At 41.2% G+C, this 26,729-nt stretch overlaps 1 protein-coding gene across 8 annotated transcripts in view; it reads right to left on the reverse strand.

Annotated features, from left to right (window-relative positions):
* Positions 1-26,729, reverse strand: part of Tbc1d1 (TBC1 domain family member 1) — a 179,302-nt gene that overhangs the window by 48,651 nt on the left and 103,922 nt on the right. For 3 of the 8 annotated variants that reach the window (XM_070012431.1, XM_070012438.1, XM_070012435.1), the window contains 6 exons: positions 25,103-25,222; positions 23,357-23,443; positions 20,854-21,137; positions 18,936-19,094; positions 17,970-18,089; positions 16,883-17,022 (listed from right to left, as the gene is read on the reverse strand). In XM_070012431.1, coding sequence (XP_069868532.1) covers positions 16,883-17,022; positions 17,970-18,089; positions 18,936-19,094; positions 20,854-21,137; positions 23,357-23,443; positions 25,103-25,222 — 910 coding nt within the window. The remainder of the gene's footprint in view (positions 1-16,882; positions 17,023-17,969; positions 18,090-18,935; positions 19,095-20,853; positions 21,138-23,356; positions 23,444-25,102; positions 25,223-26,729) is intronic. The other 5 variants (XM_070012432.1, XM_070012433.1, XM_070012434.1 and 2 more) reach the window with 5 other exon arrangements.

Raw genomic sequence — 26,729 nt, forward strand, 5'->3', positions numbered from 1 at the left:
TAATATTGCTTATCTAATAGGGTTAACATTAAATAGGTAAGCAGAGGGAGACTGGCACATAATAATTCAATAAAACAACTACCATTCTTTTCTTGTTTTTATTTTTTCGGTCAATCATGGGGCTTGAACTCAGGGCCTGGGCATTGTTCCTGAGCTCTTTTTCTCAAGGCTAGTGCTCTACCACTTTGAGCCACAATTCTATTTCCAGTTTTCTGGTGGTTAATTGGAGATAAGTATCTCACAGACTTTCCTGCCTGGGCTGGCTTTGAACCACAAAAATTCTTAGATCTCAGCCTCTGAGTAGTGAGAATTACAGGCATGAGCCACCAGAGCCTGGGTCAACCACCATTCTTATCTTCTTCATCATCACTATTTTTGGAAAGAGGAAGTAGTATCTGAAGAACAGGTAAAACTCAGACAGGTGGGCATGATGGGAGCTATTTACCATTAGTAAATGGACCAGTATGAGTAGCATGTACTGGTAAGATCAACTCATCATTGTTAAGGATCCATGTTGGCTAATTCCTAGATGGAACTCATATGAAAACAACAGGGTTAGGGGAGCCTAGGTAAAAGGCCTTGAATACCTGGCCAATCGCTTTATTAATTAGTAGGAAATTTAAGAGCTTAGAAGAATAAGTATTAAGGGAAACTGATTTCATATACATTTTTAGTTCTGGAAGAATATGTTGGTCACTAGGGTGTATGTGGCTCCTGAGTATCAAACAAATGAAAAGTCATTATAAAACAATGTGAACAGTGCTTATTGAAAAGCTTCAAATAGAGAATACAGCCAAATTCTGCCTGAGATGAGAGCAATGGGAAGTGACAGGATGTGATGACGAGGCAGGCAACCCCCAAACTAGTCACCCAGATTACTACGTTCCAAGGCTGTGTGAGGACTGTAAGAGAGGAGGAGCCAAAAGCCAAAAGTTAGGACAACAGCCTAATGGAAAAGCAGGGAAAATGAATGAAGCTGGGAAGTCAGGAAGATGGGGAAAAGACCAAGAGGCTCTTCTGAAAGAAGACACAAATAGCCAATATCCTGGGAACTCCATCAATCAGTGCACACACTGGCTTTCTCCCTTCCCATCTGAGCTCACCAACAAAGAAATAAGGCACCAAGAGCTTTATGTCTCCACAGTAGTAGAAGGCTGTGGCTATAAACCTGAGGTCTACAGAGGTTTAGGGGAGAAGAAAGAAGCAAAAGCAAGCCATAGACAAAACTGAACATTTGTGATAAAATTATCCTTCAAAACAAATGCCTGAGTTTCTGAATCTATAAGAGAAATAATACACTTGTTGAGGCTTAAAGTCAGGACTCAGTTCTTCATTTAAATAAGCCAGACTTGGTGGGGCATTACTATAGTCCCAACACTTGGAAAGCTGAGGTAGAAAGATTACAAGTTTGGGGCTAGCTTGAGACAGAGGCTGGGAGGAGAAGAAAGGGAGAGACTGGAATGAAGAAAGGAAAGAAGGAAGTGAGGGAGCAAGGGAGGAAGGGAGGAAGGAAGGGAGGAAGGAAGGAAGGAAGGAAGGAAGGAAGGAAGGAAGGAAGAAGGCAGGAAGTTGTGTCAGCACCTGTGCTATGTAAGGCCTCCATCCTGGCACAGCTGCTGGAGAAGTAAACCATCACTTGCCACTAAGTTTTGTGCCGGAGAGCCAGGGAGCAGGAACCACATGGAATTTTCCTGACTGGTGCTTGAGACTTTGTTCGGACTTGAGAGTTTGTTCGGAGGTTCCAGTAGAGAAGTGCAGCTACTTATATACCCTTGACCAAACAATGGTTCTTCCTCTTTTGGGGATAGAGTACACAGCTTTTGGGAAGAATACACATATAGTGGTGAGGGAAGAAGGGGACATCTACCTAGCTAGCCAGACCAGCCAAATCATCCCTGGTGATCTATGGAGTGACAGATGTCACAGCCAAATCACCCTCAGCCCAATGAACCTATCATCTTTCTAAAACTCCATAGAGATAAGATCGTATCTCATTCAATACCATCATTCACGTGAACGTTATATGACTACTGGTCAAAGCTCTTGTTTGTAATTTATCATGGGCACAGCAACATAGAGGCCCAGTCCACAGAAGGTAGGCCAAAAATACAGTCTACAGGAGTGGTCTCCACACTACCACCGGCAATAGCTGCCGTGCCCCAGGAGCTGGTCAGAAACTCCATGTTGGCCTTACTTCTCTAGAGATGCTAAATCACAAATCCAAGGTAGTCCCAACAGTTTGATTTTGCATAACTAGAAATTCTAATGCCCACAAAAGTTTAGAAGATATGTGGCTTCTGGCACTTAGCACTTTTTCTGCCATTGACTTTAGCTATAAGTTTATCTTATTGGTGGTGCCACATTATATGAGATTGTGACACTACAGAAAAGTTACTACATTTTATTGTTTTGTAGTGCTGAGCATCTACTGTGCATAGTAGGCAAACACTCAACTACAGAGCTAAATAAATACTTTGCCCTTTGGGTATCTTTTAAATAAATGAACAATTAAGCAATGACTCCACCAATCGTAATGACATGACCATTCAATAAATTATAAAAGTGTATCTTGCTTTCTAAATACTGGCCAAATCACTTATCTTTGTCAATTGTTTGAACTAAAATTAATGCCATTTTCTTAAGAAATGTATTTGGAAAGTGGCCTCTCTCTGGTGACCCAGGTCAACCACCCACACTAATCTAGCAGTAATAAATTTCTTCCAGAAATCTTTCAGATCTGTACATAAATAGTCAGAGACACAGACTGTGGTGAGTCACTCAGCACAAACAGAAAAAAAATACACTACTAAAACCTAGGATTTCTCAACCCATGTTATTTAGCCACCTGCAGAAAAGCAGCTTGTTTACAGTGCCCCTACGGGTGTGCCTCCTCTCCAGACCTGCCTCCAAAAAACCAGGACACTTCCTGGCTGCCACACTCTGCCAAGAAAGGCACTTTTTGCTTCTCACTCTCTACTGAGTCATGGTGAAAAAGATAGCAGGGAGGAAAGCAACTTCCTCCCCCTGGAACCTCCTCCACCATAGCACAAGGTATTATGAAGGCCAGAACTGGACTTGGAAAGAGTACAATGACTGCATTTTGTGAAGGGAAGCTTTCAAACTAGACCTCAGGAAGCTGTCTGCAAGGTCCATGCCAGGAGCCAGAGGAGAGATGGGGAACAAAACTGTCATAGGTTGGACTGCTACATCTAAGCCTAATCATTGCCTAAATACCAACAATATATGAACTAGGGGTGAGCAAGGAGAAAATAACACATTCAGTCCATAGCAGGAGCAAGTATCATTCTAAACTACTCCTCTGTTGTATTTTGGCAACCAATATGATTCAATGTTCTACAGGGCCTATGCAACTGTCTTGGAAAAAATTCAGTTAGTAGGTAAGAAAAAAAGTTTTTAAAGTACAAGTAACAAGGTTCTATAAGACCAAAAGGAAGAAGATGATCTTAAGACTTGATTGGCTGGCAAAATCCTTTTTTGAAGGGGGATGAGAGACTGGTGGCCAAAGACAGAGATCTGCTTGAGTAAATGCATTATATACTTTAAAAGGTCAAATCTGTCCTTAGTAGAATAGCATGTTAGGTAGGTTGTTAGCACACAAACTAATCTGTACTGCTATATAGCAACTCTTGGATTAGTTGTCATTCAATTTTAAGGCAGGTCTTGGGCTACCTATTTGTCTACCTTTCATCCCATTTCTTCACTTCTAGCCTGCATCCTTGCCAGGGCAGGACAATCTGACTTACTCCATTGTTTAGTTTAGGATGGTTTAGGATGGTTCTTTCAATTTAACCTGACCCTGGCACCTACCCAGGCAGATGCTTAACTAATGCATGCTTCATGGAGGGCAAGGCCAATGCTTGAACATATGTATAACAGCAGAGGAAAAGACAACAAGTCTGTATATTCAAGACATAAGATTATAACAGGCTTTTTTTTTGCTGGTCGTGGGGCTTGAACTCTGGGCCTGGGCACTGTCCCTCAGCTCTTTAGCTCAAAGCTAGTACTCTGCCACTTGAGCCACAGTGCCACTTCCAGTTTTCTGAGTGGTTTAATGGAGATAGGAATCTCATGGACTTTCCTGCCCAGGCTGGCTTTGAGCCATGATCCTCAAATCTCAGCCTCCTAAGTAGCTAGGATTGCAGGCATGAGCCACCGGCGCCTGGCTTTTTATATAAACTCAAAATACAACCAGGGCAAAATAAATAAATAAAGATATTGTTCCTTTTACACACTTGTAATATAAATGAGTGGATTTCAAGTATTTAATTTGTACTTAAATAATATTGCTAAGCATAGAGGAGAAAAGGATTACTTATCCTAATAAACTTGTGATCCCCAAATTATTATCCTTTACAATAATAAAATAAACAAATAAAAGACCAACTATGGTGGCTTACACCAAGGCCAGCCCAGTCAAAAAGATGAGAATCCCTCCCATCACAATGAAAAAGCTGGGCATGGCAGGTGCATGCCTGTTGTTCCAGCTACAAAGAAAGTATAAGTAGAATTTGTGTGACCCCTTGGGAAGTGTGGCTGAGTGCACGGAGAATGACTGGTTCCAGCAGAAAACCACTGGTTGTTGTGAGTGTTAATCCTATGTCTAAGTAAAGTCACAGCATTTTAAGTGTCTGACCTTCTACAGTAATCCTGTAGAAGGTCCTTTATGTATTTATCTTACTGCTCCCTGACATCTTGTTGATCTACCTTTCAGAATGTGCCTTTCTGATATGTTCCCATAATTCCTTTAACCTGGACCCAGAATAATCTGACCTTATAAAAGCAGAGACTGGGGAAGGCATGATCATTTTCACCATGTCTGTCAGGCTCATTCCTGGACCCACACTGTTATTAAAAGACCATGAAATAGGCAGGTGCTGGTGGCTCTCGTCTACAATCCTAGTTACTCAGGAGGCTGAGGTGGTTTGAAGCCAGATCAGGTAGAAAAGTCCCCATAAGGACTCTTATCTCCAATAAACTACTCAAAAAAGCTGTAAGTGGCACTGTGGCTCAAGTGGTAGAGCACTAGCCTTGAGCGCAAAGAGGCTCAGGGACAGCATCTAGGCCCTGAGTTTAAGCTCCAGAAGTCTGTGAGACTCTTCTCTCCAATAAAAATCGCCAGAAAACCAGAAGTGGCACTGTAGCTCAAGTGGTAGAGTGCTAGCCTTGAGCTGAAGAGCTGAGGGACAGCGCTCAAGCCTAGAGTTCAAGCCCCATGACTGACAAAAATAAAATAAAAATAATAAATAAATAAATAAAAGATTATGAGATGACACTGTATTGGCATTTCTTCATCTGTCATCCCATTATCTGCCAGATGAAACTACAATAGTCCAGGCCAGCCTGGGCAAAAACACAATACCCTACCTGAAAAATAAGTAAAAGGGGATATTATGTATGGCTCAAGTGGTACAGTGTCTGCCTAAGCAAGTGTGAAACCCTAAGTTCAACTCCAGTACTACCAACATCAACAGAAAACAACAACAAATACTGCCCTTCAGGTAGGTTAAGTCACATATTACAGCAGAAACATTCAGTTTAAAATCCTGAACTTTGTTCTATCATGATCCTAACATTTCCCCATCCTTTTCCCTTGATCTTGGTACTTGTATCCTTTATTTCACTTTTACTCTCCTTTAGCTACCATCAAATCCTCTTTCATCCCAATACCTGCTACAATGTTCTGTATACAAATGTGCATTCATTTTATCAGTATGTTAAGTAACACAGTAACTCTTACTTTATCATGTCAAGGCAAAGATTATATATTACATGCAAATCTTGAGGCATCCATTAAAAACTACATAGTGTGCCTTGATAATGTTATACAAAGACTGTTAAAAAGAATAGAAGTGTACTTCAGTGGTAGAACACCTTCTCAGCATGTTCGAAACCCTAGGCTCACGAGCACCATTTTAAAAAAAGAGAGAGACAAGACTGCTTTACAAAAACAAAACAAAAATCCACAACTATAAGTGGGAGAAAAAACAGTTGTTGTGGCATTGAAGTCTGAAATATAGGGCTTCTGGTAGAAGTCATGGAACAGGGCAAGGTAGGGAGCAGAACACTGTGGAAGGAAGGAGACGGAATAAAGAGGAGTCCAACAGCTTCCATTATGAGTGTCATCACTGCATTAGCACAAATGGCAATCTTTAAGAGAAGCCCAATTTTTCCCTCTCTGATCCAGAGAAACTGTATCTATATATGTACTTTTTTTCTGGTTCTCAAATTTGAATTCAGGACCTCAAGCTCTTGCTCAGCTTTTTTGTTCAAGGTTATCCCTTTATGCCACTTGAGCCCTATCTCTAGTTCAGCATTTTCCTGATTAATTGAAGATGAAGTCTCAATAGACTTCTGCCTGAGCTACCTTCAAACCGTGATTCTCCAGACCTCACACTTGTGAGTAGCTAGGATTACAAGCATAAGTCACTGGCATCTGGCTAAAATGTATATTGTTTAAGAGAAAGTTATCTATAATCCCAATTCCCAAAGATAAGTACTCAATAAATACAGGATTTCCTCTCTGGTCTTGTATAGATTTTCACTGTACATTTTAAAAGAGGTTTCCATTCTGTATTCTATATTTTGGTAGCATTACACTGTGCATGCCTCCCTGTTTCATAAATTGTGTGTGTGTGTGTGTGTGTGTGTGTGTGTGTGTGTGTGTGTGTGTGTGTGTGTGTGTGTGTGTGTGTGTGTGTGTGTGTGTGTGTGTGTGTGTGTGTGTGTGTGTGTGTGTGTGTGTGTGTGTGTGTGTGTGTACACTAATGCTTAAACTCTAAGTAAGAACCTTGGCTCTCACTTAGCTTTATCCACTCAAGGAGGATGCTCTACCACTTGAGCCACATCCCTACTTCTGGTTTTTTGCTGGTTAACTGGAGATAAAAGTCTCTCAAGATTTGTCTGCCTAGGCTGGCTTTGGGACCTGGATCCTCAGATCACAGCCTCCTGAGTAGTGAAGATTTATAGGTGAGAGCCACTAGTGCCCAACTCATAAATACTTCTTGAGAATCATAATGAATACAGAGTCTGAAGCATCTAAGCATATCCAAGTAGGAGCAAAGCAGAGAAGGCAGGTGAATCAGGACCTTGACTCACACAAAGAGGTCAGAGTGCATCATGAATGCCCCAGATGACTCATCTCCACAGAGGGGCACTGAAAGCTTTTCAAGTGGAAATAATAGAAAAGGAGCAGATTTACATCACAGCCCATGCTAGACATTTAGTAGGAACTGCTGAGAAAGGACAGAAGCAGGTGCCATTATAAGGATCTTAGGCAGACGCAAACATGTAGCATATAGAAAAGAAGCACACGACCAATAAAAGTGTCAAAAAAGATCAAAGCATGTTCAGGTAACCCTAGAAGTCATAAGAAATCTTGCCTGGGTTGTTGCTCACACAGTACAGTCCTGGAGTGGAATTCAGTGCCTTATGGCTGGTGAGGGACTGAATAAAGAGTCAGCTAGAAACCCTGCCCTCCTCCAACATCCCTCAACTCCCACACATCTGTGACCGCAAGTGCAACCCCACCCATCCATTACACAATGCTTATCTAGATGGGATCTGAGGTCAGAATCCATGAAAGGAAGCCTATGACCTAAAGTTAGGAAATTCTTTTGTGCTTTGCTGGTGAAAGGGGACAAGGAAGTTTAAAATAGTGAGCCCAAGTCCCCAAACTCACACAACATTCACCAAGTGATATGTGGAAATGTGACCTCCCCCCCCCCCCCCCCGGAAAACCCCAATACTGCTGCCTTTCTTTATAAGGCCCATATCATGAACGAAATCAGCTTGGAAAGTCTCATTCTCTTCAGGTATTTGAGACCACGAGGCAGCTGCAAAGCTGAAACAATTGTGCAAATGACTAGCATGCTGTTCTGGGCTTCCGAGAGGTTCTTTATAGCAACCTGACAGTGCCCTCCAAATGCCACATTCTCTGTGATGCTGAAAGTGAAAAAGGGGAAGATAAAATTAAAGAATAGTGCTGGGCTTGAACATGCCTAGAATATTGAAAGGTCTAGGCCAACCTGGGCAATATCGCTAGACTTTGTCTCAAAAACAAAAACAAGCTCTGCCACTGAGAGGAGGCACTATCAGGCTCAGAAAGCTTGTACTCTAGATGATTAGCCCTACATCTCCACCTCTATGAGATTGGTGTTATTACTGTGATCAAGTTACAGATACAAACACACTGGCATAGCAGGGTCACACTGCTGCCTTTGACTAAACAGCTCATAAATGGACCTAGGACTAGGTTTAGGCCAATATGATTTGAAAGTCACAATGAAATGAACAACAATAAATAATAATTTTAAAATAGGCAGTAGCTTGAATAGATATTCCCCACGGATGATAAATGGCCAACAAGAATACGAAAAAATGCTCAACATCAAGTTCTCTACTCATCAGAGAAACGCAAATCAAAACTACAATGAGATAATCACCTCACACCTAGTATCGAGATACCACAAAGTAAGAAATGTTGGTGGGGATATGGAGAAACTGGTGCCCTTAGGCACTGAGTGGGAATGTGTAACAGCTGTGGAAAAATCCTCATAAAAACTGAAAAACAAAGTGCTATATGATGCAGCAAATTCACTTCTGAGTGTACACTCAACATAATTTACAGTGATGTCTGCACCCATGCTCATCACAGCATTCTTCATCCACCGAGATGCCCAGGGTAAATGTACGTTATCACAAACCAAACATGGTCTACAGATTCAACAGAATATAATGTGGCCTTCTGGAAAGGAAATGGCTCACCTGTAGCTTCACAGAACCAACAAATCAGCTTTGTTCTACCACATCCAGACTTACCATGAGCAAAAAAGGAGTCCCTCCTTGGTTTCAAGAGTGTGCAGTCAGGGATTGGGAAGGTGGCTCAGTATGCTTGCTTCGCATGCATGAGGCCCTGGGTTTGATAGCTCAGCATCACATAAAAAGAAAAAAAGCTGGAAGTGGCGCTGTGACTCAAGAGGTAGAGCAAAAGCCTTTAGCTGGAGAGCTGAGGGACAGCGGGCAGGCCCAGAGTTCAAGCCCCACAACCGACAAAAAAAAAAGAGTATGTAGTCAGTCAGATATGATCTATAAATAACATCACTTTGGGACAAAGAAAACTGAGCAATGGGAGGGTGAATGGAAATCTGGAGACTCTGCCATGTGCTAGAACAACATCTGGGCTATCTGCATACAGCTTGCTATTTACACTGAGACAGATACTCTATAGGACTAATGCTGTACCATAAGAATGATCCAAGAGAACTTTCTGAAGGTGGGGCATGGGAAGCACTTGTGAAGAGAGAATATCCCTTATGCCTCCATCTACCCAATGACTTCTAATCTAACTCTTATAATCTGAAACCTTGAAGGACTGAAGAAGCCAAGTGCTTCTATCATATCCCCACCTTCTCCTAAACACAAACCTTGGCAAGAGAGAATTCTGATATCCAGGAAAAGAAAAATCTTCCCTCAACAACTGTTTGGAGAAGACAGACTACAACGCACAATACCCGCTGAGGTAAGATTAGAGGGACTTCTCCCCAGATCTGTCCTTAACCAGCATCTTCACGATAAAGCACCTGGAGAGGAAATGAACTATACTTCTTCCAACTTTCTGTGGAAAAATGGATTCTTCTCTTAAGTATAAAATTCATAGTTTGGTACCACAAATCATTTTTGGAATTACATAATGCCCTAATTACTGTGTTCTTGCTTTGGAAAATAATTTTTTAAAATCTTGTTAAGATGTATGCTGCAATATTTTCATTTATATAAAAGTGACAAAACCAATTTAGTTGGAAGGAAACCATTTAGAAATCAGTTTAATGCATCCTTTAGCTAGCTTTATCTTAGGACGTTTATAAAGTTAAGAACTCCTGAATGCCTTACAGCTGTGACCTGGAGTGGCCAGCAGGCACGCACAGCTTTGCCATCTCCAGGACATCTATATTTCTTCACTTCTACAAATGTGAATACCAGAAACTAGTCAACTATGTGGATTCTAATTATGCCCAAGTTTTAGGATTACTAGTAACGCCCAGTACACATGCTTCACTAACAAGAGAATTTAATTCTAAACTACTTGCAACATGATGCTTTTTGGGTTTTAACTGCTTTTTTTCTGATATTGGAACTTGAATGCAGGTCCTGGGTGTTGTCCCTTTGCTAAAGTCTGGCACTCTACCACAGTGCTACTTCCAACTTTCTAATAGTTAGAGATAAAGAGTCTCACAGACTGGCTTCCAATCTCTATCCTCAGGTCTCAGCGTCCTGAGTAGCTAGGATTATAGGCTTAAACCACTGGCTTCTGGCACTGCAAAAATAACTGAAACAAGTCCAAGTTTTTGATAGTTTATCTTGATAACTGGCTCATTTCTGTGGTAAAATGGCTTAGTTCAGAGTCAAGCAGAGTTGATTTGAACTTTAGCTATTTAAAGTGAGGCCAGTGGCAGCAGTAGGACTGTTACTAGTCATGTTTTAAGGGATAAAGCTAGAAAGATGAACACTTCCAAAATATGAGAGCCTAGTATGTGTAAAAGTGCAGACACTAACTGCTTACAACATGGTAAGGATGATTTCAATAACTACTATTAATACTTGATGAGTTTCGTGACAAAGGAACTAGAATTGGTTGCCTGTTTCACAATCTACCAAAGGATACATTTCTATTTTTCAATCTGTTGTTTGTTTTTCTAACAATCACTCAGAGCTTTTGGGGGCCAGAGTTTAGATCAGAATAGGATGGTTCTACTCAGAAGAATTCAGTCTCCACAACCAGAGCTTTGGGGGTGAGGCCCAGTTTTCACTTCTACAAGTCCCAGGAGATTCTGGGGGCAGATGAAAGAAATATGGTCTCAGCAAATTCCAAAAACGTGTGGCTCCAGTGGCCCTTCGGCTGGCACCCAAGGGGGCTGCAAGCTGTAGTCCTTGAGGGAGGTTTCCTGGGGATTTGGCTTTCCACACACATATGAAGATGCTACCAGGACCCAAGGCATTCTCCCCCATGCAGTCTGGAGCAAACAAGGTCAGCAAGCAGGGCAGCCTACTGCTGCCCCTATTAGCCTAACTATCCCTGTGGGTTAGAATCACAGATAAGCACCTGGGAAAAGGGAATTCCATACCAACTCAACTTAACCCTTCCCCATGCTACAGTCTGTTTCCTACCGCCTCACCTTTTTTTGTGCCAGTCCTGGAGCATGAGCTCAGGGCCTGGGCACTATCCCTGAGCTTTTTTGCTCAAGGCTAGTGTTCTACCACCTGAGCCACAGCTCTTTGGTGACTGATTAGAGATAAGTCTCACATACTTTCCTGCTCCAGCTGGCTTTGAACTGTGATCCATCTCGGCCTCCTGAGCCTAAACCCCTTCATTAACATTGATCCACCATTGCATTAATGTTCATTGCAGTATGACTTACGATTCATAACAGCTTAAACATAAAAACAACCCACATATCCAAGTGGTAATGTATATGCAAAATATCATATATCAATCTGTTCAATGGAATACTAATCTCCATGAAAAGAATGAAATAATAATGGATTAGAATATCTCAGACTTTTGAAAACATTATGAAAGGTGAAGGAAGCCAGGCACAAAGATACCACATATTATATTACTTCATTTACATTAAATGTCCAGGATAGAAAAATCTACAGAGACTAATTAGTAAATTAGCAATTTCCTAGGAGTAAAAGGGGAAATGTTTGGGGGTGGCTGACTGGGATGTGACACTTATAGGATTGTTTGTGGGGACATAAAAATATAATAAAATTGTGAGTGTACAATTTTATACTTTAAAAAACAACATGAAATTGTCTAAATGATTTGTACAGTATGTGAATTATATTTCAGTGGTGTTGTTGGTTGTTTAAAGTGAAACCAAAGCAAACCTTTCCTGCCTAAATCTCTCTTCAGAGCTAAGGCAGCCCTCCCTCTAAGAGCTGCCCACAGGGATGTGAGTGGGCTGTGGGGTACACAGCACCCTGATGAGTCCTGGGCCAGTGGAGCAGTAGGCTCCTGCAGCGTGCCTGCTGGAACTGTGCATTCTGGAAGCCCTGTAAGCACAGGGTCAGCACCGACAGGGCCTGGGCCACCTTCCACTTTTTAATCTAGGGGAATAGATGCTTGTCTCCCCTTTACTCCAGCTCTGTCCTGCCTCATTTTGAAGCTGACAAGTGTCTTGGCAGGCCTACAGATTTTACACTCAGAAATATTTTCAACCACTTGCATACATTCCCTTGGCTTTAAATACTTTATCAACTCTCTAGTGCATACAGATTCAAGTTCAAAGGTGGCAGATCAAGATCTTCCGCTTTGGACATTGTCTTCTGGGAACACAGGCATTAGTGCTCAGGAAGTGAGCCCTGCCAGCCTGGGCACTGTGGCCATAGGGTGTCACAGTCACCTAACACCATCAAGCTTCCAACTCCAGTGCCTCTTGCAATCCAAGCCCTTAGGCCTGCTCTCAAGAGGTCAAGGTAATGTCTCCAGACTGTAAGCCTTAGCTCCAGATCTCACACAAAGTTTAAGGATTGGCTGTTTAAGTGCCAGGGGCTCACTAGGAAAAGTTAGTGTCTCAGAACAAACAAATAACAAGTTGTTTAAAAGCATGTCTTCTAAGCAAAGAGACATGATTTTTTTCCCCTTGTTTTGCCCATGCCATGAGATCTTGAAGAAAAAAAGAGAAACATAAGCTGTGAATGGGCAAGAAAAACAGTTATCATAACAGGGTCAAAAAGAAAAACATGAGGCAAAAGCAAGCAAGTACACTCTTCTGGGGCCTGGAAAGAAACCATAGCTATTAAGACAAAGATCAACACTGCCACCAAGTGGTAAGAACTTCTCAAATCACCCTCTGAGGAAACTTGGGGGAGGAGAGGGAAAAAACCCACAAAACAATAATTTATGCCCAGACCCCTTTTCTGTACCCAGGACTCAGACAGAGGGGCATGTCCAAGTTGTACACTCAAAAGTCTCCTTGTCTAATATCCAGAAAGCTGAGAACTATTGATCAAGGCAAAAATCAGACAGTATCATGCTTGTATATTCTGGGAAAATTTTACTTATCGCTATTATCAAAATTTCCTAAAAGTACATAAATTTCTGAAGATCGAATTATACAAAACATACAACATAAATAACTCAATTACAATACTCTTTCTACCTTTTTTCCACTAAAAAACTTTGTTCCACAGGAACAAAGTTGAGATCATAAAGACTTAATCACTTGCTTAGTTGTGTCATTAATGTTCATATTGAAGTTTGTACTTAATATTTAAATTTACCCTTACTATAAATGGGGCATATGGGCAGTTATATCACACACACACACTCATTCACACACATACACACACCTTTTTGTGTACGTGTGTGCTGATCCTAGGGCTTGAACTTGGGGCCTGAGTGCTGTACCTGAGATTTTTGCTCAAGGATAGCACTCTATCACTGGAGATACAGCCCCACTTGTAGCTTTTTTGGTAGTTAATTGGAGATAAGTCTCATGGACTCGCCTGCTTGGGATGGCTATGAACCATAACCCTCAGATCTCAGCCTACTGAGTAGCTAGGATTACAGGCATGAGCCACGATACCCAGCTAAAAAGAATCTTGATCTTCGGCTTCAATGGACTATTTGCTTATATAATGATTTATCTCAAATCAATAAATCATTCTTATCTACATGAGAATAGGTTTTTCTTCCTTTTTCTAATGACATGTCAAGTCTGAAAGCTTCCATTGTTGGTGAAATGCACAATGTAATCTGAAATGCTTAAGTGAAGTGTTAAACTAAGACTAAAATTGTTCCTTGGCATACACAGTTGTTTTTTTCTGTTTTTGTTTCTAAAAACATTCCAAGTGGAAAGCTGCCTAAAAAACTATTCCTTAAACAATTCTCTTTTGTGTGATACACTGGGGAAAGAAACTGTGGAGTGTATGTACTACCATACAGAAGCTGATTTTCTACATTGGTCACAAGCCTGACAGTTAGGTTAGAGCTCTCAGTTAGGAAAACAGAGCCCTGCATACATTTGTATCTTTGTCCTAGGTGCTACCCATGAGTCAAAGTTCTGCTGGAAAGGAAGTCGGTAGCAGAGAAGCAAAGCACCATAGGGTTGGCATCATCTGGTATATCACCAAATCTTCCCATTAACTATCATTTTTTTTTTTTTGGTCGATCGTGGGGTGGGCTTGAACTCTGGGCTTGGGAGCTGTCCCTCAGCTCCTCAGCTCAAGGCGAGCATTCTACCGCTTGAGCCACAGTGCCACTTCTGGTTTTCTAGTGGTTTATTGGAGATAAGAGTCTCATGGATGTTCCTGCCCAGGCCAGCTTTGAACGGCAATCCTCAGATCTCAGCCTCCTGAGTAGCTAGGATTACAGACATGAGCCACCAGTGCCCGGCCTATCATTATTTTTGTCACTACATTTTCCCCACCACACTAACCCTTCACCATTCTAGACATACCGCTCCTCTCAGAAAAGTCACTGATTGCTGGAGTGTAGCTCAAGTAGTAGAGTGTTTGCCTAGCATGTATGAGGTACTGGGTTTGATTCCTACCATCTTGAAGAAAAAAAGGCAATTGATGATCCAGATTTACTTGAGGCTTGTGATTCTTGGAGACCCCTGAGCCCATCTGTGGAGACTTAGAGCAGCCTAACAGAGATGCCAGCCTCGGACAAGATCAGATTTGTCATGACTGTTTATCCTAAGCCCTTGCTGCTATTTCAAGTGGCCTAGCAATGTCAACATCACTGGAAGGCTTGTCTCTGGACCAGCTGGGCCTATTGTATCAGAATCCACCTTTTGACAAGATCACTGAAGGACTCCGTACCCATGCAAGTTGGTGAAAAGCTGTGCTATCCCAGGATCTGGACAGTCACTGAGTCAACAGCTGTTGTGCATACCTTCACTTAAGGATTGAAAACACCTCCACCTGTTTGCCAGCAGCAAGGCCTACTATAGGACTCAACAGCGAGGCTCTGAAAATGAGAGGCTGATGCAAGACAGGTATCACTCTCTTTCCGCAGAAGAGCCTGTGCTTCTGCCCTCAGCTATGCCCACAGACACAGCCTGAAACCCCTAAAACACAACCTCTTAACAGCCTTGCTTTGATTTACTAACACTCTCCTGATACCAACCACCCTTAACTAAGAAAATACTTTACCAAGTATGGTACTCGGCCTCACACAACCTTTCACCCAGAGAACACACAGCACAAAGGAGATAAAATATTCTTTTCCTGGGGTTTTAGGGGCCATAGCTGTGAGCGACCACCACAAACCTGGTTCATCTTGATGCCCCGTGCCTTACATATAATCCTATCATGGGCTTTGCATATCCGATTTTGACATTTCTGTTTGCTTTGTTGTGTAAACAGTTGCTTTGCTAAGTCTCTGATAAAACTCAGTGTTTTCCTCTTTAGTATGCAATTTTCCTTCCTGCAGTGCCTACTATACACCAGACCTTCCATGTAAGAAAAACAGATCTAAACTTTAGCAAGTTTGGGTTTGAAACAGCCCTCTCAGACTCTATTAAGTTACAATATGAGTTGACTGGTGCACCAAATTAAAAAGAAAGAAAGGAGAGAAAGAGAGCAAGGAGAAAGAGAAAGAGAGGAGGGAGGGAGGGAGAGAAGGGGGGAAGGAGGGAAGGAGGGAAGGAGGGAAGGAGGGAAGGAAGAGCCGGGGAACTAGGGGTAGCTCTGAGGTACACTGCTTACTTGGCATGTGTGAAGCTTGATTCTCAACACTTGTAGGGGTGGGGGGGAGGTGGGATAGAAGGATTTAAGAATGTTATATGTAAGTGATTTCTGACTATAAATCAACATCCTTCTTCGGGTAGGTTTCTAAAAATGTCAAATTCAATTTCTTGCAACTTAATCATTTCACAGGGTGTTTAATCAGCCACTTAGCCCTAAGTAAATGCCAGGCTAATTTTGTCAGACAGCATTTGCCCAGTCAAATCTCTCTACCTGTATTCCCACTGTTTGACTTTTCATTTTCCTCCCATTTTAAATTTTAATATATTTAATTAACACCCCCTCTGAGTTTTAGTGAATCCATAAAAATTAGAGCCCCCTAAAGTACAGAAATCCCACTTTCCCTTCAATAATACCATGGTAGCAAAGCAAATACTATGGTTTTAAAATGACTTGGTGTTTGTTTTAGTGGGCATTTCCAAGTGGGAGGAAAAGGATGGAGGAGTGAAAAGCTCCCAGTTTCACTTTGTAACTGCTTAACTGAAGTCTACACCATCAGAATATAAACCAGAATAGTCAGTCACTTTGTGCATCTCAACAGAGGGTTACAAGGCCCTGTGAAGAGTGTTTCTTCCCAAAGCACTTGCATGACTTTAATGCTCAAGTCAGAGTGGGAGACCAGCCATCTGGCTGTGGACATCTCTGCCACCTACATGTTGGCTGCTATGGCAGGGCAGAAACAAAGACCTGGCATACTTCTAGCAGTGCCTGCTCTGCTGGGACAGTGGAGAGTGGACAAAGCAGATACTGACCACAATAGTAGGCCTAGGGCCTCTGTGTGTGCTAAGTATGGGAAGTGACAGAGGACAGTGACCTGCTTCGGGAGAAGAAAAGTCACATACTCGAATCCCAAGGTTAAGTAATGTGGGAGGAGAAGGGAACATACAGACTGAAGACAGATCTAGATGTCAGAATGCTTACAAATAGTCAGATGTGATGGCTCATGCCTGTAATCTCAGCTATTCAAGAGGCAATTAGGAAGATTATGGTCCAAAGCTATCTGGAGTGTGACCACTCAGACCTTCCAGTGGGGAGGAAACACGTTTTCCAGCTTCTGGTCAATAGCAGGGTACCCTAGAGCCTCTGTGAAGGTGTGTGAACTCACCATCATATCTGCTGGGGGAATCACAGGCCTTCTGTGGTGTGGCCACGCGGAGGAAGATCTGCTGGCGCCATGAATGCCGCCGGGTCTTCACAGGGGTCGTGTCCGAGTCACCAAAGTGATTCGCTTTGGATTCATAGTCCCTAAAAGTGCAAGATCATTGGTGTATGACCGGCAAGCAGATATTAATGTTTTCTTTTTAGCTTGACTTTAAAAAAGAAAGCACTTTTAATTATGAATTATTTTTGCATAAACACACATAAGTAATCAGAGAGACTGAATCCAGCTCACAGTGGATCAGTGTTCCTAAAAATCTGCTCTCTGTCAAGAAGTTTCCCATAGAAAGAGTAAAACTACACATCTGTAAGTGATTCCTAAGAAATATGTTCACAGACCACAGATTCCAATTGGTCTTCACTGGTGCTGCTGCAAGAAAAACTGCCTAACGGGTCTGCAGTCACCAGGACCAATCTACCTTAGCCCTGTATGGGAATATTTTCTCAATACAGGCTCTGATCTCCATGATGACCAGAATTTTTAAAAAGTTAGTTTAATTATAATGAACTATAAAAGACAATGATAACAGCTACTTGCTGATTATGGCTTCTTAAACATTTATCATTTTAGGAACTCTGAAGTATAATTGTTAACATATATAATATAAATACAGTCTAATCATTGTCTTCCCCTTCACAGAATAACTTAAGGAGGCCTTTGTATGTAATTTATCCCCAAGTATGTATCAATAATGAAGCAATCAGCCCAATTGGTAGATTAACAACCATGATTTATTTAGGACAACCATAAGCTTATTACCCAGGAACATTACTCTCAGAGCACTAGACTTCCTTTAGCCTATGAAAGATAATATTCAGAAACTAACCAAAGTCAAAACTAGAGAACAGGTTGATGGTCCATTTCCCTTAAAAGGACATTCAGTAAGAAAAAAAAAAGTAAGAAAAGAGATGCAATACGTTTAAATCAAATAATATTCTAAATGGCAAAAGAAGAGTTAAAATATTCACCATATATTTAACAATAATCTGACACTTTCAACATCCAGGTTTGATGTATGTGAATGAAGCCCTACCTTTTTGTGTTCATAAAGTCAGAGGTGTTATTTTCATCTACAGGAGCCAGAAATTTTAGAAAATTTGGCACAGAGGAAGAAGAATGAAGTTTTTTCCGCAGGGCATTACGGTAGGAGATGCTGAGAGTTTGGTTGAAAAAATACTTTAGGATCAAGAAATATAAACACACAAAGTAAAAAATATAAGTTTAAACATTTTTGTCCTAATGCTAAGAAAAGTAAACTAAGTAAGAAGTTAAAATAGTTCACAAATGAGATTAAATTTCATTTTCAGTCAATATTAAGACTAGATATTTTTTATAGGTATATTCTGATCCCAGGCTTAAGCTCAAGGCCTGGGTGCAATACCTGAGATTTTTTTGCTCAAGGGCTAGCGCTCTATACTTGAGCCTCAGCTCCATTTCTAGCTTTTTTTTGGTGTTTATGGAGATAAGGAGTCTCACAGAGTTTCCTCCCTGGGCTGTCTTCAAACTATAATCCTCAAATCTCAGCTTCCTAAGTAGGTAGGATTACAGGTATGAGTCAAGTCACCAGTGCTCAGAAAGACTTGATTATAAAGGCATGCAATTTATGTGTACATGTTTAAAAAAGCATTACATATTCTAAATGACTTTTCTTTCCAAATTGGAAAAAGATGATTTTTCTAAAGTAATTGGGGGTTTCAGATGAGGTGCAAATGAAAGTGTATAATAGCAAACAGCTGTTAACCTGTGCACATGCACATGTAGGTACACACTAATGTGAGGTGTGAAAATTAGTAAATATAAGGGCTTACCATCAAGACTCTTTATTTTAAAGGATGTTATGAATAAGATTAAGTCAATTTATATATCAGATAGATATGATAGACCAAAAACATACACACAAGCAGCACAGGGGCTGCCAACCTGGCCCCCATGCAGGATGAACTGGGTATGAACTCCCAAGGTGACAAATGACACTGAACTTGCCATGCGAGATGCTCACCTCTTCGCCACAGCATTCCCACCTTGCTCTCCACTGGAATTATGCTTTAGGTACTTTAAAAAGTTTGGCGAGGAGGCAGAGGGATTAAGACGAGGTGGAGGAGCAGGAGCTGAAGGCTGACCTGAGCAATGCTTAGACTCGCCCACAGGATGGTCCTCGCTAAGGAGCAATAGGAAAGAGCACTGGGGGTTAGAGGGGAAGGGGAAAAGGAAGGGAAGGAAATAGAGGAGACCATTTTGAAGCTGAGGGGAAAGGAGGAAGAAAACAGAGACTCAATTCTTTGTGTCTCATGAGCTATCAGGGAATCCAAAGACTTCCTTCCCACTCGCTCTCATTGGCAAAGGTAGTTTTCAGGGAAAACAGAATTAGAAGCCATTCTCAACAGTTTCCCTCGTCTATCCTTTCATTATAGATTTTAATTAATGTATTAATACTTTTTCTCAATCCCTTTCTGGGAACTGAGAGGCTAAAAATATTTAATTAGAATAGAAACAAAAGAAAATTTTTCAAAATTTTAAAAATACATTTTCCTTTTTTAAAAGAAGAATATTTTGCTTAAACTTAATGCCTTGTTTCCTGTGAATAAATGAGAAAAGGTTTGGGGGTTGGGGGAGAAAGCAAAATGGCCACAGTAGAGAGACATACATACACGAAGGTCCAACACAATCCATTACAAAGCTACATTCTTGGAGTATAAAGGGAAAGCAGGGACAGTGTTACCACTGTGGCTTATATCTGACAAGAGAACCAGGCCTCTCTAATGGAGCATTCTACTATACTGCAAATGCAGAGGACTGGGCCTGCAGTGGGGATACAGCAAGGCACCAAGAAACTTCAACTGCAGCCACACTGTGCAGCAATAAGATGGCCAATTTAAACCAGCTTCTGGAGGAAGTCTTGCTTCTGTGATGTTATCCAACTGAGTTTCAAACAACAGTAATGATTTCCAAGAGATAACAAGCAGCCAGGTCCTTCTTTGTAATTCCAGACTGGTAGATGAGCCCCTTCTCTCAAAGCATTCTAAACACTTGATGCACAGACTCACTCCTCATTTATGAACTACATACATATATATGACAAGCATATCCTAAGGTTTCTACCTATGGCAGAAGAAGAAAGCCACCACACCTGGGTGTGGCCCTATTTCACACTTATGAGATGAGGAAATTTAATTGTTTTTAATATATTCCGTGTCCATTTACAGTTTAATCACTAAGGGACTTTAGAAGGAACAGGAAAAACTGTCATCATACTACTCACTATAATCACAAAATGCCAACTATTCATTTGAGCCCAATTACTAAGTGATTAAATCTTTTAGAAGAACATAGAATTCCCACAGTGAAAGATTTGAAGAACATCAACTACAATGCTCTCCCTACTGAGCCTTCAGCAGATATGGCCAGGTCACAAGTAGCTCAAAATAGAGCCAGACCCGAGCCCAGCTCTGGGTCCAGCCCAGCTGTCCATAGCAGGCCATTCTGCTTGTGGGGATACTGTGTCCCCACTCCACAGAGGCTCAGTTCCAGATTTCTAAATGATGAGCCTCCACACACTCGCGCCCCCTCCCCCTTCCCGAGGCTGGCAGCCAAGCTCTCTCTTGTCTGACATGTAATTATACAAGCCAAGTGCCATTTTTGCTCATTTACCTGCTTCCTGACAATGCTGGAACCTGAACAAGCAGCAATCATCTCCTGTCTATATACATCCTAAGGGAGCTGGGAAGAACACACTACTGCTTCCAGTTTTATCTTGCCATCCATAAAACCTGACTCAGTAAGTACACCCAGCACACACCCCCACACACACACCCAGTACACACACACACACCCACCACACGCGCACACACACACCTGGTTAGTCACAGATATATCCAAGGTATTTGCACAGCAAATTTTGTGCTCTAAGCAACTCTTACTTTCGTTCATGAGGTGTCTCTGTGCTCACGGAGTGATACCTCAAAAGTTTTCTTTGAGAGACTCCTGGAGATCCCTGCACAGGCTCTGAAGACTCCGGGCCCTCCACTGGGAAATGGCTCAGGGTATTCGCTCGTCTTCGGAAGGCCTGCTGGGGTGACAGCAGGGCAGGAGGCTCTTCTGGGAGGTGGCTCTCCGAGTCACTGGACAGGTCATCCGAGGAGCTGAGGAGCTTGAAGGAGCTCTCAGAATTAGGCATGGCATCCCTGTCACCCATGGATGGCTCCTGGCAGCAGACAGACAGTAGGTTGGAAGTCACACAGGGAAATCTGGGGGAAGTGAAAAACTTCTAATCGCAGTCCAAGACTTTTTTTTTGGTCAGTCGTGGGGCTTGAACTATGAACCTAGGTGCTGTCCCTCAGTTCTTCAGCTCAAGGCTAGCGCTCTACCACTTGAGCCACAGCACCAGTTCTGGTTTTCTGGTGGTTATTGGAAATAAGAGTCTCATGGACTTTCCTGCTCAGGCTGGCTTTGAGCCATGATCCTCAGACCTCAGCCTCCTGAGTAGCTAGGATTACAGGTATGAACCACTGGCACCGGGCTTCATTTTTTTTTTTTTTTTTGGAGCTATAGTTTCGTGTTATTCTGGTCTGGCTGGCCTACACAATGTTCCTTCTATTTGTGCTTGCCTTTGTGCTGGGATGAAAGACTTAGTACCCTGGCTGAGATAAGAGTCTTGAAAAACTTTTTGCTGGGACTGGCCTCAAAATTTCAATCTCCCCCCCCCAAAAAAAATTTCAATCCCCAATCTCCATCTCCCAAGTGCTAGGATTATAAGTTTGAATCACTGTGCTTGGGTTGTTTTGTTTTGGTTATTTCTGAGAAGGCTTCTGATTTCTGCCTGGGCCAGCCTGGTCTGCAGTCTTCCTACTTATACTTCCCACATAGCTGGAATGGCAAATATATATCACCACACTGAGGTTTTTCTGCTGTAATGAATGATTCCCAGCATGAACTATGGTACCTGGCCAGGAATACATTTTAATATACAGGTACTTATTAGAATGCCACCGAGGGCCCACCAAAAACATAGAGGTCCATTATATACCTGACAGCCAGAGAAAGATGCTAGTGGAGGATTAGGAAAGTTGTTCAAATACAAGAATGAAGGACACAAGCCATGACATATAATTGTTTTCAAGTGATGCCACAAAGACTCCCCTCTCATAGCTGGAAGTGTAGTTCAACAGTAGAGCAATTATCTAGCATGTACAAGGGTCCTGAGTTCAATCCCTAGCATTGCAAAAATCTCTCTCTCTGAAAAAGAGATATTTACTACTGCTTATAAAACTATGTATGCTATATAACTAGTTCGCTGTTCCGAGTCTATTACATTTGAAAGCTCTTTCTAAAGTTGTTAATATTGGGGCTAAAAACTATACTTCATTAAGTACAGAAAAATGTCTTCCTAGACATTTGTCACAGTCCAACAGAACTCGCTTAACTTCTTTCTGCATCGCATTTTCCTCTTCTGTAAGGGCACAGTGAAAATTTATCTCACCATTTCCAGAATTGTTACAATACTTTACACAATGCAAAATGTATTCAAATGGAATCTACTGTTTTTCTTAGGCACTCTCTCACTACTAAATGCATAAGCATTAAGAATCATAATAACATTTTATATGCTATGATTTCAACATACATGCTTTTACAAAGAAAAGAACTGCTATCATTACTGTAAATCAGTGCTTAAAGGAGGCTGAGATCTGAGTATTGTGATACAAAACAAGCCAAGGCAGGAAAGTCTGTAAGACTCTTTTAGCTCCAGTTAACCACCAAAAAAGCCAAGCTCACTTCTTGGCAGATTTGAATTAATCCCAGGTAGGTGGGAGGCACAGATAGGAGGATCATGTTCTGAGATCATCCTTGGGCAAAAATGAGACACAATGTGAAAAATAACTGAAAGCACAAGGAGCTGGAGGTATGGCTCCAGCTCAGTTCAACTCTAGTACAAAAAAAAACAATTAAATTTAATTATAAAGATGGAACTAGCTAAAGGATAACACTGCATCCTTCTCTAAATTCTCAGGCCCCCTTTTGTAGTTAGCCCAACTTTAACTATTTTTTATTTTAAGAAAAAATCTACTGTGGAAATGTGACTCAAGAGTACCTGAGGCTTTGAGTGCAAACCCCACTACCACCAAAAAACTAATACACACATACACACACGTGTGTGCGTGGAAAATCCACTGGTTATTCTGCTACAAATTAGATCTTAGTTGTCTAAGAATATAATCTTGTTTCTTTGTTTATGGTATGGCCACTTACTTTTTATAAAGCTTCTATTTTAAAATAGAGCTAGCTAACCAAAGGTCTAGAAGCACCAAACTTTATGACTAGAGGTATTAGGAGTTTGTGCTTTCTGACAGAGCCTTAGAGATAGAGAGGCTCTTGGCCTGATCCTTGGGGTGTTATAAAAAGAGAAAGGTAAAATGTACTTACCTTGCTAGTGTTACTTAATGTGCTAGACATGGAGCTGTCCAGATCCACGCTGGAGGAATGTTCCTGCAGGCCTCTGGCTTTATTGCCCTACATAAAGACAATGTAGTTCATTTAGGACTCTGCAGATTTTGGAGAACCATACTCTAGAGTCAGCTTGATCTATTTAAGTAATCTGAGACTGTTGCTAGATATACATATACATTAAAACAATCACTCTTCTGTCATTCTGTTTGTTTAAAGATTATACCATACTAAATATTCCGAAATTTCTTATGGATCAGTCACTTGATAAAGATAATAGGTGGGAAGAAGAGACAAATCTATGAGGAAAAGCAGAAATTCAAGTAAGCCCACTCAACAGTTTGTCCCCCAAGTTATAAGAAATTAAAGGGGGCTGGGAAGGTGGCTTAGTGGTAGAGTGCTTGCCTAGCATGCATGAAGCCCTGGGTTCGATTCCTCAGTACCACATACACAGGGGGAAAAAAAGTGAATAAATGAAAGAAATAAAAGAGAAAAAAATATTAAAAAAAAAAAAAAGAAATTAAAGGGCCACCACTCTCCCTATATGTCATTTTCTCTAGCCCTCTCTGAGCTCTCAAAAGCAGCCCCTCCTCCTCTGGTTTTTTAAATGTGCTATTTTAAATTTCTTGTAATATATTTCAAAGTTCAGAAGTATCAAACAAAAATTAACTTTCTTTTTTTTTTTTTTTTGGGGGGGGGTCCAGTCGTGGGGCCTGAACTCTGGGCCTGGGTGCTCTCCCTCAGCTCTTCAGCTCAAGGCTAACACTCTACCACTTGAGCCACAGCGCCACTTCCGGCTTTTTTCTTTTTTCTTATGTGGTGCTGAGGAATCGAACCCAGGGCCTCATGTATGCAAGGCAAGTGCTCTACCACTAAGCCACCTTCCCAGCCCCTTAACTTTCTTTTTAAACTAGATAACACCTATGTTTCAAAGGGAATGTGTCATTAAAAAAACTATAATGATATATGGCAGCCTCCAAAAAGGTATGAAACTCTGAAAGTTGAACTTTCATTTTTTCAGATGTGCCAACCATCAAGGCATGAAGGAATGGTGGTGGTGGTGTCCTTTCTGACAACTCTGAAGATGACACCTGTTTTGTACTTTGTTCTTCCTATAGCATAAATATTATGTTTCATGAACCACGTGGTGCCTGTGACAGGTACTCAATTTTGCACAATAATAGCCTTAAACAAGAAGTAAATGAATGGATGCAACTAGGTTTTAATAAAACATTATTTGCAAAACAATTGAAAGTGTGTGGAACAGGAATCCAACAGTTTATAAAGCTCTGCTATAGAAAGTTCCAGACTGCGAAGAAAAACAGCTAGAGGTTACTGGCTTTTAAAACATTGTCTCTAGTGATACCAGGGAGAACCAAGACCATACCATGGCCTATGCAATCTATGCTCTCTATAGGGACTGGCCAATGAGCAACACTCTTTCGGAATACAAAAACAAAACAAAACAAATCCAAAGAGATAGAATGCAAGAATAGAGCAGCACTCTAGAGATGGAGGCAGGAGGATCAGGAGTCCAAGGCCAGCCTCTGCTACATAATATCATTGTTCTAAGACTAAACATAAAAAAGGATTTATGTATACTTTTAGGATTTATATTTTTATACTTTAGTGATTAAAGCTGGTATATTAAAGGCATAGAATTAAATCTTAGGCTCTCCTAAAAAAGCGATTTAATCTAAATTACAAGAAAATTAAGCTACTTACCCGGGATAAAATACTTTCTAAAGATTCTGTTAAAGATCGCTTTGCTTTATTTTTCAACATATCTAGCCTAAAACGAGTGGCACTGGATGGTAATTCACTTCCAATATTCTCTGCTGCAATCTGTGACACAGGAAAAAGTGAAACGATTTCTATTTTTATATTGGCTTATGTGTATTTGAAACTTTAAAAGGAATTACAATGCACAAATCCCTTTGCAATTATTCTTCTTTCAATATTCGTTTTGAGATTTATTTACCCATGCTGGCAAATGTCCTTTCTTCTTCCCACTTCAGTTCAGTGTTTATTCTCTGCTTCTACGCTTTTTACAAAGGAGGATGCAGTGACCTCTCTTAGGCAGAGCTCCTTAATGTTGCTGGGGAAATAATCATGTTCTTGAGAGCCTCTAGGACTGTGCATCTTCAGTGATCCAAGTATTTTCAAGCTTCTTTCTTTAAATGGTACCAATTCAGTCCTCAACTCAGCACGAGTTTTACCTTTACAAAGTACTGCCTGGATTCTTACACTCTGCCTTTCTGTTGGACAGAGGATGTTCTCTCATTATGTCTTTCCTAATTACTACTGCTATTAAGCGTCTTTCAATTTCATTCATCAGTGCTGAATAATAAAAGTGCTAATTCACTAATGAATGCCACAAATGTTTTCAAGGTGTAAGAGAGACAGTGTTCTGATAAGGGCTACATACTGACAAGAGCTACATAATTGTCCAATTATCTATGATTTCATTCCTGCGAGAATTAGGATATACACAAAAAGAATGGCTATTGGTATAAAAATTCCTTTAACAAGAGACTATAATTTACTTTTGTGTTCTGTTAGCACTGAGCACAAGTACTCCGGATGATAAAGCTTGCTCAAGAGGCAGTGAGTAGATGAGTAATGGCGGACAGGCTCCCAAAGAATGCATGCCTGAGGCAACAAAGACTCACTCAACAAATATTAAGTGCCTATGATACTTATGTACCTTAGATAGGTTCTGTGCTAGGGGTATTCTCCAAGAATAAGAAAGAGCCTTTCCAGGATTGAGACAGTTCAGCTTCCAGGATAAAAGGAATCATCCACAAAGAGCCTTGAGAGGCATTCCTTGACCTCAACACTAGTTTCCCCAAAAGTGAAGCTAATGCACAACTGCTTTTAAAGCTCATAGTAGTTTTCATACACTAAAGCAAATCAGATTAATTGGATTTGATATATAAATATTGACTACAAGACTAAAGAAAGCAGGATCAGTTGGGCGATCCTACTTCTGCTTTTAAATCAGGCCTGAAAAATCCTGCATACTTAATTCAATGCTGCCTCTGCTCTCCTCTACGAAGTCCTTTCTGTTGGGTGCTGTAATCCTACCTACTCAGGAGACTGAGATCTTAGGATTGAAGTTGGAAGCCAGTCTGGGAAGGAAAGTATGAGACTCTTATCTCTAATTAATCACACAGACACACACAGACACACACAGACACACACAGACACACACACAGACACACACACACACACACACACAAACACACACACACACACAGCCAGAAGTGGAGCTGTGACTAAAGTAGCAGAGCATTAGCCTTGAGCAAAACAAGCTCAGGGACAATGTTCAGGTCCTGAGTTCAAGCCCCAA

This window comes from Dipodomys merriami, unplaced genomic scaffold, assembly GCF_024711535.1.
Source record: "Dipodomys merriami isolate MVZ:Mamm:240054 unplaced genomic scaffold, mDipMer1.0.p SCAF_9, whole genome shotgun sequence".
Taxonomy (NCBI): Eukaryota; Metazoa; Chordata; class Mammalia; order Rodentia; family Heteromyidae; genus Dipodomys; species Dipodomys merriami.